Below are 20,313 nucleotides of genomic sequence, written 5' to 3'. Positions count from 1 at the left end.
AGTCTCTTCTAAAGCTTACTATCACTTTTTACTAGATTTGATAGCAATTCTTAATCCTTCAGGGTTTTTGTGGAGCAAGAGAGCATCTGGTACACTACAAACAAATCTATTGATGTTCTCTTTGGATTTATGTTGTGAGGGTGTGTTTCATGATGACTAGTTTAGGTAGGAAATGTAGAGTCCCTAATTAGAAGCCTGATCTTCTTTATGCTTCCTCTATTGTTAGTGGAAACAGAGGAGCTCTTCCAGAGTGATGATGCAGAGTACCTAAATTAAGCTTTTATTTCTGTGTAATTGGACTCAAACAGTTCTGTTTCCTGGAGAGCATTCCCTTTAGTATTAGATATTTTGGGGGGAAAATGCAGATACTGGTCTTCCCTGTCACCTGTGAACTTCTGCTCTATGATCGCCAAGAGAAAAATGAGCCAGGCCTGGCATGTTGTCTAGCCAGCTCTCCAGAGTTTTTGCCTTCAGAAAGCCAGTCACTAAGGTTTCTGCATCTTCAGATACTATATTTGCACTGTGCATTCCTCACAGGTCAGTTTGATGCTGCTCCCCAACACTGGAGAATCACATTTTTTCCATGTTACAAAACATTAGTGGTGTCCCTCCACATACACAAATAAAATGTAATTTTTCCTCTGTGTGATATAAATGCTGCTAAATTTTTCATTTTTAATATTTTGGAGGCTTTAATGTAAAAATGTCAAAATTTATTTTCTCATACCTTCTCTTACATACCTTTGGGAAAGTCTGTAAATTATGGAACTGTTCTTTCCCCACAATAAAATATAAAAGCACAGAAGAGGGTTAGTAGCAATTTCTAGAAAGTGTGTAACTACTTGTGTGATGTCCTGAGCACTTAATTTGGATGAATCTTCACTTCTCTCACTGATTTTTTGTTTGGTTTTGTGTTGTGAGGTATGGTCAAATGGCATAATGTTCATACATAAGCTTTCATGTAAGAAATATGTTCTACTACACAGGAACTATATATAGTGGATCATTTCTAGCTTTATAAATGCATCGGGAGAATTTTGAGTCATTTGAAAGAGAGAGAGAAATAATAGATTTGCTAGTTCTTTGTATTTGAACATTCTAGCCAAGTTGAGGTAACCTACCAGTACACACCTACACAGTACTTGCGGTATCCCTACTAAAACACCAGTGTCCATCTTCAGGTTGAGCTACAAAAAATAATCCCTGCCTTGTTGTCAGAAGAGAATTTTCAGCCAACCTTGGAGGAAAATAATGGAAGTAGCTGTTCCTTTTGATAAGTGTGTTTGACATTTGCTTTGTAATGCAAACAGATGTTGGGTTTTAGCAGATATGTTTTGGGGTTGGGTGTTTTTTTGTTTGCTTTCAACAAAAGGAGGAACTTTTAAAAGCCATTGTGAATTCTGCGCAGAAGTATTAATTAGAAAACATAATTCTACCATTGTGCTTAATCAGAAAAACAGAAATTTAAAGCTCAACAGAATAAAACATAAACTTTCCAAGAGATGTTTGGTGTTCCAGCTCATTAACACACTCTGTTGGACAGCATTTTTTAAATACCATAAAAATTAATAGTGTATTTAGGAACTGCTTTATTGGTGTTTCTTCAAATTCTAATTTAGACATAGTGGTTAATTGTGCTGTCTCTATCATCAGACCATACAGAAGTAAATACACCCTTTGGCTTCAAAATTTTCAATTTCCATTTTAATTTTTTGACTTAGGTGAAAACCCGTTTTCTGGGTGAGGTAAGAAAAGAAGGTTTCAGTAGAGGTTTTTAGCTAATATTGCACGAGGAAGACCTCTCAGTCCTTCCAAGTTTACCAGAGCAGAAAAAATGTCAGCCTGATTTCACGTGACTAGGGTATTGAGAAAAGAACTAAACCATCTTTGTTAGTGTTGTTTCTGATAGACTCTTTCAAAACAACTAGGTGTAAAATTGCTCATTTTGTGTCTGTTTGAACTTGTTCGGATTTTTTTTCCTGTGTAAAAATCTTTAAATGAATCAAAAATAGCTAAACAATTGAATCTCTTGTTAGTTTGGGTTGTTTTCCTCATTCGGAAGTGGATCTGCTTTCTGCTTAGTACTTTTTTCTTCTTACAACATTTTGAGAGTTTCTGTCTCAATCACTTTAGCTCTTTGGCCATTATGAGTTCCTTTAGCTTTTTTGTCCTCCATTCCCAGCACCTATTTTCTTCCATCTCAAATTACTGAGCAAGTTTGGTAAAGTCACTGAGGCTGACCAACTCTTTATTTCCTGCATTTTTTCCATTGCTATCTCTTACCCTAAATTGTGTGTACCAAGTCTAGATAATGATGACTACTTTCACATATCCCTCTATAATGCTTTAGCCTGAATTCTTTTCCTATCATGTTAAAATAGATCACTGGAAGTTTCTCCTCTAATTAATTAGTGTGTTTCCACCTTCTGTATCATTATATGCTCTTATCTCTAGAGTTCAGCTGTTTCAGCTACCTCAATCTTCCATGAGTGGTGTGGTCCCATAAACACAGGTCTCAGGAAAGGTCCTCCTCTGCCAGTTCATCAAAGGCAATGACTACCATGAAGTCAGCAGTGACAACTTCTTGATTTTGTTCTTCTTACTTTTCTTAACCTAAGCATATTTAACATCATATTTTCAGTTTTGTGAACATAGTTCCCTAATACTTGTAAGCTGTTACAGTTAATATGTAAAGTGGTCGGTGCAGCATGTATCTGTTTTCCAGTGCAGTCCACAAATGATCTGTTATTCCATTGCTAGTTGACCTACACTAATTTTTCTTCTTAGCTAACCCATTGCAACCTTGTCATTCTCCCTTTCTGCTATTCTGGTTTTCCCCCCAGGTACTTCTACTTGGCACTTTTTCTGGTCTACAAGAATTAATGAACTTTACCTATGACCTTGCTAACATTTGCTTTCTGTTCTGAAGTTCCAGCCTGTGGTTTTCTCTCAGGTGGACTAGTTAACATTTCAATTTGATTGAACCTCTTTCCAGCATTTAGCTTGGGGTCTGCAGTTTCTTTTTCACATCTTATAAGAAATTGTACACCCAAAAACTTGGCACTTTTTTTCCAGGTATATTAGCCAATAAAATAAAAGATGCAGTAACTCTTCCTACAAAGCTTGCTTTTCTCATGTCCTTACAACAACAGGGTTACAACAAAGCTAATACTATTCCTCTTGTAGTCGCATGGTAATATAACTTAGCAGTCTTCATAATGCTCCTGATTTATGCAGCCTAGTGAAATGGCTCAATTGCACTTGGCTACAGTTTCGTATTGTGTGTAATGCAATCTGAAAGTGGATTGCTGCTGAAAAGTGGCATTCTCTTTCCGGCCCTGGCAGTACATTCCAACTTTTCATGAGATCTGATGATTGTATGACCTTAGGATAAGTTGGATCATCTTGCTGATTTAACAGAAGATTATTGTCCACAAATTATTACTTTCCTATGAGATTTAGTGATCTGGCTCGTGATATGGCTACACTGTTTGCCATCAGCTAAGCAGTGGAGTTTCAGGAGGATTGTGCCTTTCAGAGACAGCCTGCAGTTAAATGAGGTTAAATATGATAATAAAAATTTCATGTCTGTATTACTCTTTCCTGCAAACCCTGTCAGGCTTAGGGATAAAATGTTGAATTTACTGAAGTTTGGAGTAGAACTTTTGTTGACACGAGTGGGTATTACTATTTCATCTCCTTTTATGTTGAAACTGAAGGTAGCTTCAGCACCTTTCTTTGAGGAACAAAGAAATGTTTATGTAGTAACCGGTGATTCTTTTCTTTGTAACTTCTCCTCTTACCTTTAAATTGTGTAAGTGCCATTTTCTACCATATATTGGTTTGTTTCTTTAGGTGCAAGAGGCACTGGTATCTGAAAATCTCACTTTAATATATTAATTCTGGAATTTAAATATTTCTGGAGAAGTTCATTGTGCAGAAAGAAGATAAAGCGTCATACCAGTTTGATTTATACAATAAGTACATGTTCTTTATGGCCTTTCTCTTGTCTCACTGATTTTATTTTCTTGCTGCTTCTGCTGCATGTTTCACTGTTTCTTTCCAGTTTTTCTCCAGTTTCAGCATTAGTCACAGCCTATCCATAATTAATATGCATGTGTTCCACAACCCACACCATGAGAAGCGTAGAAGCATTATATATCCACCCTTCTTGAGTGCAAATCCTATGACATATTGGCAAAACAATGCCATATAGCAGGAAATCACAGGCAGCAGTACTGTAGGCTCATATCCCGCTGAGGGACCCTGATACCATGCCCATACTCTTTTTCTTGCTGTAATCAAATGCCTTTAGCATTGCCCGTTTTTCAGGGTCCATGCTTATCACTCTTTTTACTACTTCACATCTTTCTGGTTTACTCCTCTGAGGTTATCGTGGGACAGGATGTCAGCTAGGCAATGAGCAAATTAGCAAAGACTGTTCTGAAAGTAGGGCCAGTGTTGTCAGTGAAATACAGAGCTCAGTGAGCAAGATAACAGCTAAATATCATTTAATGTTTCTGACACATTTGCGTCTTTCTAGCTCCAGTTTGAAATAAGCACTGAGAATTAGGGGATAGTACATAGCTAAAACACGTGTTAATATGCTGGAAAATGTGCTGGGTTTTACTGCCAGATCACAAATGGTGTTGTCAGACATTTATCTCTTAGTTACCTTAAAGGATGTAAAATACTGAGAGTGTTTGTTCTAGTAATGTCACCTCTTCTGCTGTTCTCTCTCTTTCTCTCTGTATTTGCTAGTGTGATTTTATTGTCTGTTTATTTATTTTGCTAGAGGTGATACCCACGGTTAATTTGTTTTATGTAATTACTTTTTTCAGTTATGATTCCCTCAATAGTCAGACATGTCCTCACAACCTGAAAATAAGCATTAAGTTTTATGGTAAAAGAAAGCTCAATAGTTGGTTTGCTTTTAAAAATTATCGTAGAAAATATTGTGATTAAGACTTTTAATGGTATTTTATCATTGGATGTTTGACAGATGTAGAAAGTAAAAATAATTATAATGTTCTTCCACAGTTTTCACTGTTGATGCCTATTAAATTATGTGTATAGCTGTTTTTAGTTTTGGTGCTGTTTACACTAGTTATTTTATTAAGGTTACCTGTCATCCAGTCTGCTGCCAGTACAGCATATTAGCTAACATAAGTGTTAGATTTATTTAGAAAGAGCAAATTTACTGTCTTCATTACCTTTAATTAATTTGTTTTGTACCATATTCCAGGCAGATGCACAAGTACAATAATGATCTTAATTTTTGATTGTGTAAAATAGCTCTAGACATAGGCTCAAGATAGAGGGCTGTGATTAAAAAACATCAATCAGTTATAAACTGTGTTATCATCAGTAATACTGATTACTGAAGAGAGCACAGTGATGCTGGATTAAGACCACTTGCATTTACAGTAATGACTGTAATGAAAATGCTGGTTTAGTAGTAGTAGGTAATTTTCTTTGTTATTCCCACTCCCTACCCTTCCCCACTTCCCTTAATTGGAACTCTGTTTTTATGTAATCTTAGCTGATGCTATTTCTGACACTATCTTCTGCTATCATCGGCTTATTTTCTAGATGGGAAGTGATGGAGTTTTGCGCCTCAGTAGTTCTGCTCTAAATAATGAATTCTTCGCATACGCAGCACAAGGGTGGAAACAGCGATTGGCAGAAGGTAACTCTCAACTTGTTCTCAGATTTACCAAAGGTTAATTGTTTTTATGAAGAACGTCTCCGTTTCTACATTTGAGAAATACTTTTAGAATGGAAAGTGTAGTACACCAGTAATTCAGCAAAAGAAAAATTGCTGATTGCATTTTGAATTTAATGTACATTTTTACAGCTTGCTGTGGCAGCTCATTTTGACAGTTTAAAAAAAAAAAACAACCAAGCATTAAACCCAAGCATTTTCATCACTGCCAGCCTTGGAAACATAAATGCATGCAACTAAATCCCACCAATGTATTTTTGAAATACTGATGTTATATGGTAAATGAAATCTTTCTATGTCACACTTTTATTTCATTACTTTCATTTGGAATTGTTGGATGACTGTAACAGAAATCACTGTATGTCATCTTTATATCTGTAATTTATAATGACCCATATTAAGCTAATCCTTGACAACTTTTATTCAATATGTTAGTATTTGTTTTTTAGGAGAATTTACACCAGAAATGCAGTTGCGCATCAGACAAGAGATTGAAAAGGAAAAGAAAACAGAACCTTGGAAAGAAAAATTCTTTGAAAGGTTTTATGGTGAAAAGTAAGTATTGAAGCAAATAAAAACTTTTTTTTATTTTTTTTTAGGAGGAAATGAAAATATAATTCTCTGCTTCACAGAGCACAGTCATATGCTGTAAAACTTAATAAAGCGGTTATCAAAGGCGGTCGTTCCCCAGTATAAGAAGTTCTGGGGAGAATTATAGTGGTGTGTCTGCACTTGCATTACAATTGCATTTGTAAAGGTTCATAACTCATCTGTAAAAATTCATTCCAAGGAGAACTTAAGACACAAGGCCCAAGCATGTGTGTGTTTTCTAGTTATCTTTTAAAAGACAGCATTAGGGCAATTCTCCTCCCCTGCAAAATATAAATACAGCTTCTACAGACTAGAAAAAACAGTAGAGATATTTCTGTAGTATGTTTTTATTTATTTTATTTTTTCTAAGCTAGTTGCAGAGTTTCTAAGATCAAGTAGTGTTTTTTATTGTTTAACTGAGCTGGCCCTTTGCTGGAGTAGAATATATGACATAGAAGAAATACTGGCTGAAGACAAATATAAGTGACAATGACTAGTCTAATTTTATAAGTGAAATGCAAAGAATATATAAATATCCTTATATTAATTAGTACCGCTCCACGTGCACAACTGGGATGAGTCAACACAATTTCATTGATGAAGATGCAGAGATGACATTCTGCAGATGACATTCAATTCTTATATTCAGGGTTTTTTAAAAATCAAAATTTAAGGAGAGTCACAACTTTTTAAAATTAAAGAACTTTCTTTTTAAAAATTGCTTTAAACAGTTAATCCATCAACACTTGGAATTACATCTCTGCTTTTTACAAATATTAAGTATTAAAAGTATTAGTTATTATAAAGTATAAATTAATTCTTTAAGAGCTACTGGGTTTTTAAAATTTATTTTCAGGTATGTTTTAATGGAATTTATGCATAATATTTGGCAGACAAAAATGTGTCATGGGAACCACCATCACATGAGATGCCTTAGTTTTGTTAAAAGTTTTTACTTAGGAAGTCCAGGGCACAGGGAACCCTTCATATAAGTGATTAACTTAAAGATTAAGGCACTAACTAAAGTGTTTCTGCAGTAACAGTGCTACTTCTCACAACCCACTGCTTTGGACCACTGGGAAATGTAATGAAAACAAGGCAGCAAATGGACGGATCCATTTTAATATTTTATTTTGCACACGCTTGCGAAGTGCTTTCTCCCAGTGAGAATACTATTTCTACACCACTTTATCTTTACATATAATGGAAATCACAGAAGTGCTAGGGTCTTAATATGGCAGACTTTCTCATTGTCAAGTGCTTAATTTCTTACTTAACAGCTTTGAGACCTTAGTGTAGTCCAGGTGTTGATGCCTTTAGTATCAAAAAATATTAATTAGGTTTTTCAATAAGGAACATAATGGTTTTTCATTATGCGTTATCAAGAGAAGGGTCAGTTACCAACCTTTCATGAAGGAAGGGGCTATGCAAGGTACTGGCAGAGGGCCTTCCACAAGAAGTAGAAGCTTAGTACAAGCAAAGCACGAGCACTTCACTCTAGCTGAAGCCTATTCCTTAGTCACAAAGGACTGTCACATGCACAGAGAATGATACTCGTAATTTTACAGAGCCAGCACTCCTGCGGTGCTAGCTGAATGCTGGACACTGTAATGGTTGGGAGATAATTACTCAGTCTGCAGTGATACATGTCATTTGGGTTGATAGGTTCCTGACATCAACATTGTTATGCAAAATGTCATATTGTACATAATTTCCATTTTGACTACAGTACTGAACCTGGTCCTCCCTGCTCTTTCCCCAGCTTGTGTTATTTCACTTGCATTCTTCCTAGCTGTTACGTAGGCAGATTCTACTCCTTTGCTGCTTGGCCAGATTCAAGTACTTTTTCTCATTATTTACTGACTAAATGATAGCTTTTGCTATAGTTTCCACCTTGTGTAAGTTCTCTTACCTTTTTTCACTTTGGTTTTTAAACTTGCTTTGCATATGATTGTCTCTTTTCAGCTATGCTGATTCGACTGAAGTAGCAGATTTTGAAAGCTTCCTGAGCTCTCTCTCACATGCCCTGTCTGCAAAATGGATCTCTCTTGCAGTCTAACTTGTTCACTTTACAGTCAATGTGGTATTTTTGCTATGACTTCAGCTAATTTGATCTTTTAATATTCCCTAAGTAATTAAAGTTTCACCTTGTACTTAGAGAAGGACAATGAATAAGATGCAGAATCTTTGTAAACATTTTTACACACTTCAGGCAGTCCCCATGTGCCAAAAAACAAGCCATCAGGTAAAAAGACTGGCCTGGCTGAACAGAGAGATATGGTTGCAACTCAGGGAAGAAAGGAGAGTTTATGGCCTTTGAAAGAAGGGTCAGGCCACTCATGAAGACTACAAAGATGTTGTGAGGCTACGTAGGGAGAAAATTAAAAGGGCCAAAGCCCGACTAGAACTTAACCTGGCTTCTGATATTAAGGACAATAAAAACAGTTTCTGTAAATACATTAGTAATAAAAGGAGGACTAAGGAGAATCTCCATCCTTTTCACGGAATCACGGAATTGTCAGAGTTGGAAGGGACCTCTAGAGATCATCTAGTCCAACTGCCCTGCTAAAGCAGGATTGCCTAGAGCACGTTACTCAGGATGGCACCCAGGCGGGTCTTGAAAATCTCCAGAGTAGGGGACTCCATGACCTCCCTGGGCAGCCTGTTCCAGTGCTCTGTCACCCTCACCATAAAGGAGTTTCTCCTCATATTTAAATGGAACTTCCTATGTTCCAGCTTGTGCCCGTTGCCCCTCGTCCTATTGCTGGAAACCACTGAAAAGAGTCCCGCTCCATCATCCTTCAACCCACCCTTTAGGTACTTGTAAACATAGATAAGAAAGAGTTTACGTGAGGAATTTTAGAGGAAGTTACTCACCTAAGCCTAGGCAAACTAAACTCTACTCACCTAAACATATACCCTAAACTTAGTCTATATAGGGAATCTATAGTCTATATAGAAGAAAGACACATCTTCAGAAATCCATTCAATGTGGGAGATGTAATATTCTGAATTCCTCTCTAGAGAATCCTTCCTCACCATATTGATGGCATAGGGAGACTTTGTGTGTATTAAGTGACTAGTAGTAGGCAACATTAATAATTACTCTGAGAGTGCTTTTTGGGGTACCAGTTCCAGGCTGGGTTGTTTGGGGTTTTTTTGGTGGTTGGTTGTGGGGTTTTTTCGTGTTTACAACTATCACTGTAATGCATCTGCTCAGTATTTTTAAAATCTGCAACCACAGATTTTGGTTTTTTACATGTTTATTCTGTACTTCCATATACATGGGCCTTTGTGATCTCTGTATCCTCTGGCTGCACACTGAAAAGTTATCTTGCTTCCATAATTTCTGAGTATCTTTTATGCTCACTTATCTCCATATTGTTCTTTGTTTTCTAATTAAAATGAGAACAGAGATCAAACTTCTATTAATTAGATTAGAAGATCCTTAAGACCATGAAATTTCTTTTAAGGTCTCCAATCAAGCTTTTGTGTATTTTCTACTATTATGGAATTGCTGAGGCACAAAGTCTGCTTGGAAAATCTTACTAAAGAAGCTGAACACCTGTACTGCCACTGTGCTTAGAAGGAAATTAGGATGTCAGAGTGCATGCATTTTGAAAAATAACCATATTTTCAGCCCTTGGCTTTTGTTTTGTTTTGGTTTGTTGTGGGTTTTTTAATTCTGTTGAAGTAATAAAACTTTTTTAGACTAACATTTTCAGGACCACAGTTAAGAAAATCTTAAGAGAACTATACATAGGAATAGTTCCTTTGCACTTCATCCCTGAGAATGAATGGATAGTTTATAAATATGTGTCTTTTTAGCTCCTTAAGAACGTTAAACTTCTTTTTAATTATAGTGATATTGAATGAATAATAGTTGCATAGATCTGTTTACTTAGAAATAGTTTTTAATTTTTATCTTAAATGGAGTATTTAATTTGTTGAAAGAATGGAGCAAAAACACACAAGCTGTCAACTGAGATCTTTATAATTGATTCTTGAGTTGTAAAATGCAACTGGAGTTATTTTGATTTTCATCATAAATTTGAAATTACTGTCAAATTACAAAACTGAAACACATGCTTTGCCTTATTATTTTTAGGTGCAGCTTTTTCTTTAAAGGGCAGCATTTAAGCCATATTGCTGCCTGTGTTGACCCTACGTGCAGGTGTAGGAGGAAAAAAGTGATTTGCTTCAGAAGTGTTACCAACGGAAGAAGATATAGTTGTGTATTTCCTCTGTGATACATGCCGTATTAGTATTGCAATATTAACAAAAAAAAAAAAAAGGCAAAAGAAAACAAAACACAAATTTAAACAGAGTAATGGTGAATCTCTGTAGCTTGCTTTTTTGTTTCATTGAAGCGCCAAATAGTTAAATAATTAATAACAGATTACTTATTTTAATACAAATTACTTATTTATGTTCTTTAACACTGGTAAGAAAATCTGGGTAGTTAGGTTTCCAAAATGTATAAAACCTTATATAAATTAGTCAGCCATCACTTAACTAAACCACTGTTTTAAACTGGAAAATATGTCCTTTTTGTAAATAAAAGATGTGGGTGAGAAAGACAATCCTATTCCTTTATCATGTCTGTGATGAAAAGACCTTTTTAATTTGTGTGTTTTTATTTAGATTGGGAATGTCAAGAGGGGAATCAATGAAACTCACTGCAGTGCAGAACAATGATGAAGATGAAAGCAGTTCTTTGTGTGGATCTTCTGGCACACCTGGTCCTTCTAAGCAAGCAACCTTTGAGGACCAAGAAGAGAAAGGAGCTAAAATTCCAGCTTTGCCAGAGAAAGATTATTGTCCACCTCTTTGTAGTATGGAACAGGTGCCTGCCAAGGATCTAACCGCAGACTCAGAGGATATACTGGTACCTGAAGAATCAATCATTCAGGAGGAGATTGCTGAAGAGGTCGAGACAAGTATTTGTGCATGCCAAGAGGAGAACCATAAAACAGAACATGAGTTTTCTGAGGAGTCAGTAAGTCCAGCTGGCACAAACGAAGAAACAGAGGCAGTACAGCTTGCAGACAGCACTGAGTCCTGTGTCATGATGAATGATGTAACTGATACTGTATCTCACATTGAAATTAAAGTGGAGTTGAAGTCTGAATGCCCTCAGGAGGAGATGTCAGTTGTGATAGATCAGCTGGAGCATTGCGTATCACCAGCACGATCGGCTTCATCCACAAACTCTGTCAGTGATACAGCAGAGAAAGATTCTGAGTCTGCAAAAGAGCTTATTGCACCAGAAATGCAAAATGCTGCTCTGGAAGGCTCCGTGTTCACTGGTGGAGGCATTGCAGTGGATATGGAGCTTCAAAGTGACCCTGAGGAACAGTTGTCTGAGAATGCTTGTATTTCTGAAACTTCCTTTTCCTCTGGAAGCCCAGAAGGACCGTGTGTTTGCATTGCCTCTCCTGGAGGCGACACTCAGTCGACTTCAGAGGAACCCTGTACTCCAGCATCTCTTGAAACAGCTTGCTCATCTGAAGTGTCCAGTACTGAAAACATTGAAGGTGATATTCAGCAGAAGGCCAGTGATGAAAACTTGCACACACCTTTACTGTCAGAAATCTCTCCAATGTCCACCTCACCTGTAACTTCAGAAGCATCTCTGATGTCAAATTTACCTTTAACATCAGAGGCCTCACCAGCTTCTAATTTACCTTTAACATCAGAAACATCTCCAATGTCTGATTTGCCTTTAACATCAGAAACATCTTCAGTATCTTCTGTTCTTCTAACTTCTGAAACATCAGTGGCAAATAGTTTGCCTCTTCCATCAGAGACATCTCCAGTTTCTAATTCCCCAAGCAATGAAAGACTTATTCTGCAACAAAGGAAATCACCATGTTTGTTGGAAGACTCCATTCCCACTTTGAAAGAGGAAAGCTCTGCCATTCCTAAGGTGGTTCAAGAAGAGAATCTTGTTGTTCAGCCAAAGCAACTTCAGAGTGCCCCTGAAAATATGAAAGTTGGTCCACTAACAATTATACCTGATACTTCAGTATTGGAAGAACCCCAAAGCAAAAACCTCAGCCACCAGCCCTGTAAGTCACATTCTGAAATTGAGAAATCCTACATTGCATCCATCCCAGAACACTCTCCTCCAGAGGTGATCAAAATTAAAAATCACAGCGTTCAGCAAAGAGGTGACAAGAAAGGTACACTCTTGCCATCAGAGGTAGCCATCTTACCAGAAGGATCAGTTGGCAAAAACATTGAATTGCTTCCATCAAAGCCACATGACAAACTATATACCTCATCTCTAGAGAAAGCTACATTCTCTGAAGTGTGCAGAAGTAAATCTCACAAGCTAACAGGCAGCGCCCAAAGCCGTCTAGAGAGTTCACATTCTTCCAAGTCACTAGAACCCACAAAATCACCTGAAGTGAGGAATGAAACTAGAGACCCAGAGATCCCAAAGAGGAAAACAGCAGAACAGCACAGTTTTGGAATCTGCAAAGAGAAGAGAGCTAGAATAGATGATGATCAGCCTAACCGTAGTGCTTCATCAACGAGTCCATCTGATAAAGATCAGCCACCCAGAGAAGAACCCCGTGTTCCACCCCTTAAGGTAAAGTAATGAGTAAACAGGCTGACTTGGAAATGAACGGTTTATTATCTCCCTCCTATTGACTGCATGCAAACACAGCGCATGGTGTATTTTTTGTGGAGGTGCGAGTGGTGTTAGTACTGATGGTTTCCCTTTACTGTTACATCCTACCGTGCCAAATTACTTCTGCTATAAATATAACTACAGTTGTTCAGTCAGGGTTTTTGCTACAAAACTAGTTTTGTTTGAGGGAAATTTTCCAGGATCTATGGCTTAATCTAATTCAAGAGCTTCCCCACCATTTAAACAGTTTTACTTGTTTTTCTAATTGCCCAACTGTATTATCAGCTCGTTCTCCTGCCTGTGACTTCTCCAGCAAGCATGAATAATAAATGTTACCATAACCAATACTAAGAAAAACAACCAGTGCCTTAATCCAGCAAGAGAACCTAGAGTCAGAATAGTTGGAGATCCATTTGCAAGCCCAGGGCTTGGGGTAGGCTGAAGTAGAATTTATTGAAAACAGAGACCTGGCTATCAGGGGGAAGTCTCTAATTGATATATGTACAAATATCTTTGTTAATGGCAAAGTAGAAGGTAGCATAGATACCCCAGCTAAGCAAACACTTTTATGTGTATCATTCTGCTATGTAAGAAAGTAAATTCCTGTTGAAAGGTGGCTTTTTTTCCCTAACAGAGGGATCTATAGATTTAGTCATATATAGGCTCAGCATTTTGACCTTTTTAATTTTGTACATGATGACATAGGCCAAGTTTTAGATCCAATTTGCTGAACTTAAGCCGTTGACTTTGCAATACTAGTTCCTGATTATTCAGAAATGCCCTTTTCTGCATTTATTTTTAACTGCTGCAATCACTGAACATTGTTAATATGGCCAGGAGGGCAAATAGGCTGTTTTAATCACTAATGCTGCAGCATATTTCAACTACTTTATTTTCATGAGCAGTGATGCAATTGGAAGTTAGCCGATTCTGAGTTTAGTGATATTCTTTCATATTTGGAAGGTCTCTATCTAGCCTAATACATTCTAATAATTCTTTAAGCACAAAGGGAAATAGATCACTAGGGAATAAAAATAGGTCGTGACTATAATAATAAAAATAATCAAGCACTTAGAGCTTTAGCAGTTCTGGTGATGTGAAGTAGAAACTGAAAAAAGTTGCAACTGAAACAGAAAGCAAAATGTTCTGAAGTAATTGAGAGTTTGTGATAGCCTTTAAAATGTGTTCATGTATATGTTAAAGCCTCACAATATTAGGCATAAGTGTTTATAAGCCAAAAATTTAACTGCTAGGAAAAGTGAAGCATTCCAGCCCTCCAGACCAGCACAGAGTTGTGTGGTTATATAAATGGTTATATATTACATTAGCATCTTACTATTGATTTCCACTGATGTCTTGTGGAAAACCAGACGCTGTCAGTTTTGCACAGTCTTTGAATTGAATCTATTGAATCTCCCCAAAGCCTCCAGCCAGAGACTCAAAATACTGAAAAGTTGGCATGCATTTCCAAAAATAGTTTTGGACAATCAATTCTAGTTTGGTTTTTTTTGTGTAACAAATACTTGGCTCTTTGGTCTTCTCACCAACAAACCCCTACCCTTTGTTATTAAAAGAGGAAAAAGAACCCCAGTTGTCCTAAATCATTCTGCTATATGGCTCTTACTGTCATACCTTATGACTACTTTTTCTACAAATACTATATAGTTTTCTTCTCACTCCTTTCAGAATAGACTTCACAGCATTAACCACTAAGTCCTATTACTGTGGACAGCCGGTAAACATATGTCCCTTTTAAGAACTGCAAATGTTTTTTTTTTCCAACCTTTGGGTATTCTGAGATTGTGTGAGTTATAAAGTGATCCCAGGATTCTTAATCTCTAATCCTGAAAACAGATGTGCCTAAGTGGAAACACACTAATAATTCCAGTGATTTTACAGGTTATTATTTTGCTTAAAGTTTTAGGTATTTAAAACTTTAATATTTGCATTGTTAATATTTGTAGGTTTGAAGATTTCATTTTTGAAATGCAGTAGTGTAGGAGGTATCCCAGGGGTGTACTAAAGCAGGTCTTTTAAAATTGCAAGTGAGGAAGGGAAAAGCATATCCTTTGATGATTCACTTCTTTTACACCACTGCTCTAAAGTGCTCTATGGTATAACATGAAAAACAGGCTCAGCGGAGGCACTGCTACATCCTATCTAAAGGCAAGATTAGTTGTCTGGTATATAAAGGAAAGACAGGCTGTTCCTAATGTCTTAGTCATTGGAGACCAAGGAGCAAAAGCACTACACGATCGTTATTTTTACACACATTTTCAGCAAGTGCTTAGTTGTAGGCTCTTTTCCAGTATCATTGCACTTGGCTTGCTGATCTCCTCAGCTAGATACACTGCAGATAAAACAGGTCTGACAAATAGTGTCAGATAAGCATCAAGTGGTCACCCAGTTCAATCTTTCTTCCTGTCAGAAGGATCAATGTGAGTAGCATAATACAGGTGTCAGTTATTCATGCTGAACAATGATAAAATATTGCAGTGTAAATATCCTTAATTTACAACATTTTTCTGTACAGCTGCACTGAACAGTAATTCCCTTCATTACCTTTCTCTGACCCTTTTAGGAGACAGCTCGTGATTTTAGCGAGTCGATGATCTAAATAAAATTATTGGTTTTTTTCTTCCTCTAGATTCAGCTTTCAAAAATTGGACCACCTTTCATCATCAAGAGCCAGCCTGTTTCTAAACCGGAACCTCGAGTTTCCCCAAGTACATCGGTCAGCAGTGGGAGAAACACTGGGGCTAGAACTCTTGCAGATATCAAAGCAAGAGCTCAGCAAGCAAGAGCCCAAAGAGAAGCTGCAGCTGCAGCAGCCGTGGCAGCGGCTGCGAGCATAGTCTCTGGAGCAATGGGGACCCCATGCGAAGGTGGGAAGACAAGAACACTGGCACACATCAAGGAGCAAACAAAGGCCAAGCTATTTGCAAAGCATCAAGCCAGAGCCCATTTACTCCAGTCTAATAAAGAATCAAAGTCGCAGTTCAGCTCAAAGGAAAGTACCTCGTCTCTGGAGATACCAACTTCTACTGACACGAAGATTGAAGGTTCCACCGGTGTCATTATAGTTAATCCTAACTGCAGGTCCCCTAGCAACAAGCCTGCTCATCACCGTGAGACTACCACTTTATTGCAACAGTCAGCAAACACAGCTACGTTACCAGAAACTGCTACTGAGATATCTGTGCACAGTTCTGATGAAAATATACCTATGCCACAATTGTGTGAGAAAATTATTTCATCTACCTCTACTGACAATAACAGTGTGCCAGTGCTTTATAATAAAAGTTCAGTCTCTGTGTCTGTTTGCAGCACTGCTATGTCTGGAGCAATTAAAGAACTTTCTTTTGCAAGTTCTGTTGATAAATCCTCTGTTTTAATGTCTGTTGACAGTGCAAACACAGCAGTTTCAGCCTGTAATATAAATATGCTGAAAACCATCCAAGGGGCTGATACTCCATGCATAACCGTTGGACCAAAATGTATTGATAACAGTAATGTACCGGTCTCCATAGACAATACGGTCTTGTCAAATGCCATCGATGACAAAAGGTTGCCGATACCAAGTAGCAATGCGAATAACGCAGTCTCCAGTCATTATGCCACTGTGCCAGCTTCATCTATTGCAAATAATTTGCCAAATCATCTCTCTGGTAGTTCTGTACTGATTCCCCCGGTGGGGACTACCAACAGATTTTCTTCTGATAAGATAGCCATAACTGGGTGTAACGAGCAAAGCCCTGTCTCCATTCACACTACCGTTAGGTCAGCTTTAAGTTGCAGTGAGGCCCTTGCAGTAGGAGATTCTGTTGCAAGGCCGCCCATTTCAATGTTTACTAGTAACATGGTGACAATAAGCTCTTATGATAATGCTACTAAGTTAAATGCTGATCTCTTAGAAAAAAGCTCCGGAGCACGAAACCGAATGGATCTCTCTGGTAAATCTCAGCCGGTGAGCTTTACACAAACTGTCATGAATAGGTCTATACCCTGCAAAGTCATTGTTGACCACACTACAAATCTGAATTCCAGTCTGTCACTTTCTTCTTCTGTTGAAAATGCAGAGAACAGCCTTGACCTGCAGAGCAGACCTGTAAGGACAGAAGCTGCCTTACAAAGTATAGCCTGTCCTCAGGTGTCTGTCATAAGCAGGCCTGAAGCGGTCTCTAATGAAAGCCTTGAGCACAATTCCAGCTTTATCAGCATTACAGCAAAGCAAGACAGCAAGAACTTGCAGGCAGGTTGTTCAAGCCTTCGAGAAGTGCCTCTTGCTCCTCAAGATAAATTAATTGAGGTGGTTACTCCCAGCCAAGGTTTTGCTGAGCAATTAAGAGGTCCTTCAGCATTTAAAAATGAAGCAGATGCTGCCTGTGCCAATCAGTATAACGCTAACAATAGAATTTGTTGGCATGATGAAGAGGCAATGAGCACAGACCAGCCGGTGGTCAGCCACCTTAACTCCGGTAAGCATAAGGAATACACAGAGCAAAACTGCTTAAAAAATGTCAAAACCGAACCTTCCAGTTACACACAAATGTCAGAACTGCAATCCAGGAATCTTTTGACGAGCATTGCTGTTCCTGTCAAATCAGAAACCAATGAGTCTGACAAGTGCTTCAGGATGGACACCGAGGATTTTACAGGACCTGAAATGCCTGCCCAGACTGCAGAACTAGCCACGAGCGCGCAGCCGCCGCAGACCTCCAAGACATCCATTGCGGACTCCGTGGAAGACTCCCTGTCCCTGACAACAGAAACCCTAAAGAGAGTTACCAGTGCCGGGGGCTCTAGCTGTCGCTTGTCGTCAGTGGAGGCCAACAATCCTTTAGTGACACAGTTACTGCAAGGCAATCTGCCTTTAGAGAAAGTGCTGCCGCAGCCCAGATCAGGAGCCAAACTAGAAATTAACAGGCTTCCCTTGCCTTTGCAAACTACCTCAGTATGTAAAACAGCAGTGTCCGAGAGAAATATTGTTGAACATCCTTCCAACTCTCCTAATCCAGATGGTAAAGGATTTACCGCAGGCAGCATAGCCCCGCTACAAATCAGAAAGCGTGAAAACCATCCGAAAAAGAGGATGGCCAGGACTGTAGGGGAACACGCTCAAATTAAATGTGAGCCTGGGAAGGTGTCAATGGACACAGATGTTAAAGTGGCTCCTTGTGTAATTAGTTCCAGCATGAATCAGCTAGGGCATGGTCAGCCGTTTAAGCAGGAGTGGCTGAACAAACATGCCATTCAGAGCCGAATCGCCCACAGCCCAGAGATCAAGCAGCAGAAGAGGCCGTTGCCTTCGTGCAGTTTCCAGCAGAGCTTATTTCACGTTGATAAAAATGGCAGCTTTCATGCAGAAGCTAGTACCTCACATAGACAGCATTTTTACCAAATGTCCATGGCTGCAAGAGGCCCCATTCCTACGGCAGCTTTGTTGCAAACTACTTCAAAAGGCCCACCTGGCTGCAACGCATTTGCTTTTAGCAGACACCTGGAACAGAAGGGCTTGGGAGATATGAATATTTCTACAGCAGCTCACCAGCTGAGGCTAGGAAGCGTGTTTTCCCCTAATATTCAAATTAAGGAAGGTGATGACATTGCCAGTGCCTCTCAGACTCTGCAGAGTAAAACATTAGTGCACCCCCCTCCTCCCCCTCCTCCCCTGCCACCTCCTCCCCCTCCTCACCCAAATGCAGAAGTCCCCTCTGATCAAAAACAACCGACAGTTACTATGGAAACCACTAAAAGACTTAGTTGGCCTCAGCCAGCAAGCATCTGTAGCAATATAAAATCTGAACCTATTTCTTTTGAGGAAGGTTTAAGCAGCAGCTGCGAACTGGGCATGAAACAAGCTTCCTATGATCAGAACGAAGTGAAAGAACAGTTAAAGGCGTTTGCATTAAAAAATGCAGATTTCTCTTCCTATTTGCTTTCTGAGCCACAGAAGCCTTTTACCCAACTTGCTGCTCAGAAAATACAGACACAGCACCCACAGCAGCAGCAGCAGCAGCAGCAGCAGCAGCAGCAGCTCTGTGGAAATTACCCAACGATACACTTTGGTAGCACAAGCTTCAAAAGGGCAGCGTCTGCGATTGAGAAGTCGATTGGGATTTTAGGAAGTGGCTCAAACGCTGCCACAGGGCTGTCTAACCAGAACGCGCAGATCCCGGTTCAGAAATTTGCTGACAGCAGCAACGCCGACGAACTGGAACTGAAATGCTCTTGCAGGCTGAAAGCCATGATCGTGTGCAAGGGCTGTGGAGCCTTCTGTCACGACGACTGCATAGGGCCTTCCAAACTGTGTGTAGCTTGTCTGGTTGTACGGTAGGAACTGAATCAAAGATGCAGTATCCCTTATCAGCGTGGGAGAGCAGGACAAAGGAACGGAGAAATTGGAACAGTTTAGGCCACTAATGGTTTGCAATTAGTCGATTGATTTTTCTTTTTTTTAGGGTTTCTTTTTCTTATTTTCCTTCCATGTGGTGCTTTCAGAATTTAGTTATTCCTGCCTGAGTGCCATTTTCTGGGAAGAAGAGGAAAACAGTAGAAATAGTTAAAAAAAAAAAATGGCCTTGTTGCTGCAGCTCCTACGATCTCTCTTGCTGTGCTAAAAAAAAAAAAAGGCATTAATGCATGTCATTCATAGCTTCTATTTATTTGCACAAAGTGCAGCATGTTTTTTCTCCACTTTTTGATAGCTGGTACAAGCTGCAGATTAAAGATCAGTGGAAGAATAACTCTGCAAGAAGTGGAGTAACTATGCAGAATAGCAACTATTTTGAGTGGGGTAGTGGCAAGGTGCGGGGTATTGGCCATTGTAGCTTCTAAGTAAATTTGCAGTTTTTCTGCTGATAGGATTGTTTTCTTCAGTTGACTTTCACTATCTAGGGCTAAAATATAGTCACTTCACCTAGCAAAAGAAAAAAAGTTTATATCCTTAGAGGAGTTTCCTTACATGCCTGCCAGGGACTATGGAACTCATCTTATTCATCATCTCTTCTTGTTGATTCCTTGAGAAAGATTTGTGTGTGTGATGGGTTAAGTGGGACCAACACTGGAATCACATTGGCTTCAGTAGAGTCTGGAGAAAGTGACTTCTCTACTGGGAGTTAGGAACCTGTTTTCTTTTTCTGTTTCCCACTCAAATATCCTTTATTTGTATTTGTCTCTAATCTTTCCACTCGTGTTGCCAGACCCAAGTATATATATAGGGTCACACTTATGTAATAGATTCTGGATGTTTTAGCCTTTCCGTGGCCTAAAAATGGTGCATTCTTATGGTGAATGAATAAGGAAAGATTCTAATGGCCTATTGTTTGACTATTAGATTATCAGTTGTTTTTCCTCT

At 38.7% G+C, this 20,313-nt stretch overlaps 1 protein-coding gene across 1 annotated transcript in view; it reads left to right on the top strand.

Moving 5' to 3' along the window:
- ASXL3 (ASXL transcriptional regulator 3) overlaps positions 1-19,293 on the top strand; it is a 130,619-nt gene extending 111,326 nt beyond the window's left edge. The window contains exons 9-12 of the mRNA XM_074146650.1: positions 5,593-5,689; positions 6,175-6,280; positions 10,961-12,914; positions 15,604-19,293. Coding sequence (XP_074002751.1) covers positions 5,593-5,689; positions 6,175-6,280; positions 10,961-12,914; positions 15,604-19,293 — 5,847 coding nt within the window. The remainder of the gene's footprint in view (positions 1-5,592; positions 5,690-6,174; positions 6,281-10,960; positions 12,915-15,603) is intronic.
- Positions 19,294-20,313: the final 1,020 nt, after the last annotated feature.

Source organism: Numenius arquata, chromosome 4 (genome assembly GCF_964106895.1).
Source record: "Numenius arquata chromosome 4, bNumArq3.hap1.1, whole genome shotgun sequence".
NCBI lineage: Eukaryota > Metazoa > Chordata > Aves > Charadriiformes > Scolopacidae > Numenius > Numenius arquata.
Note: the sequence above shows the minus strand (reverse complement) of the source record. Positions and strands in the feature narration are given on the sequence as shown.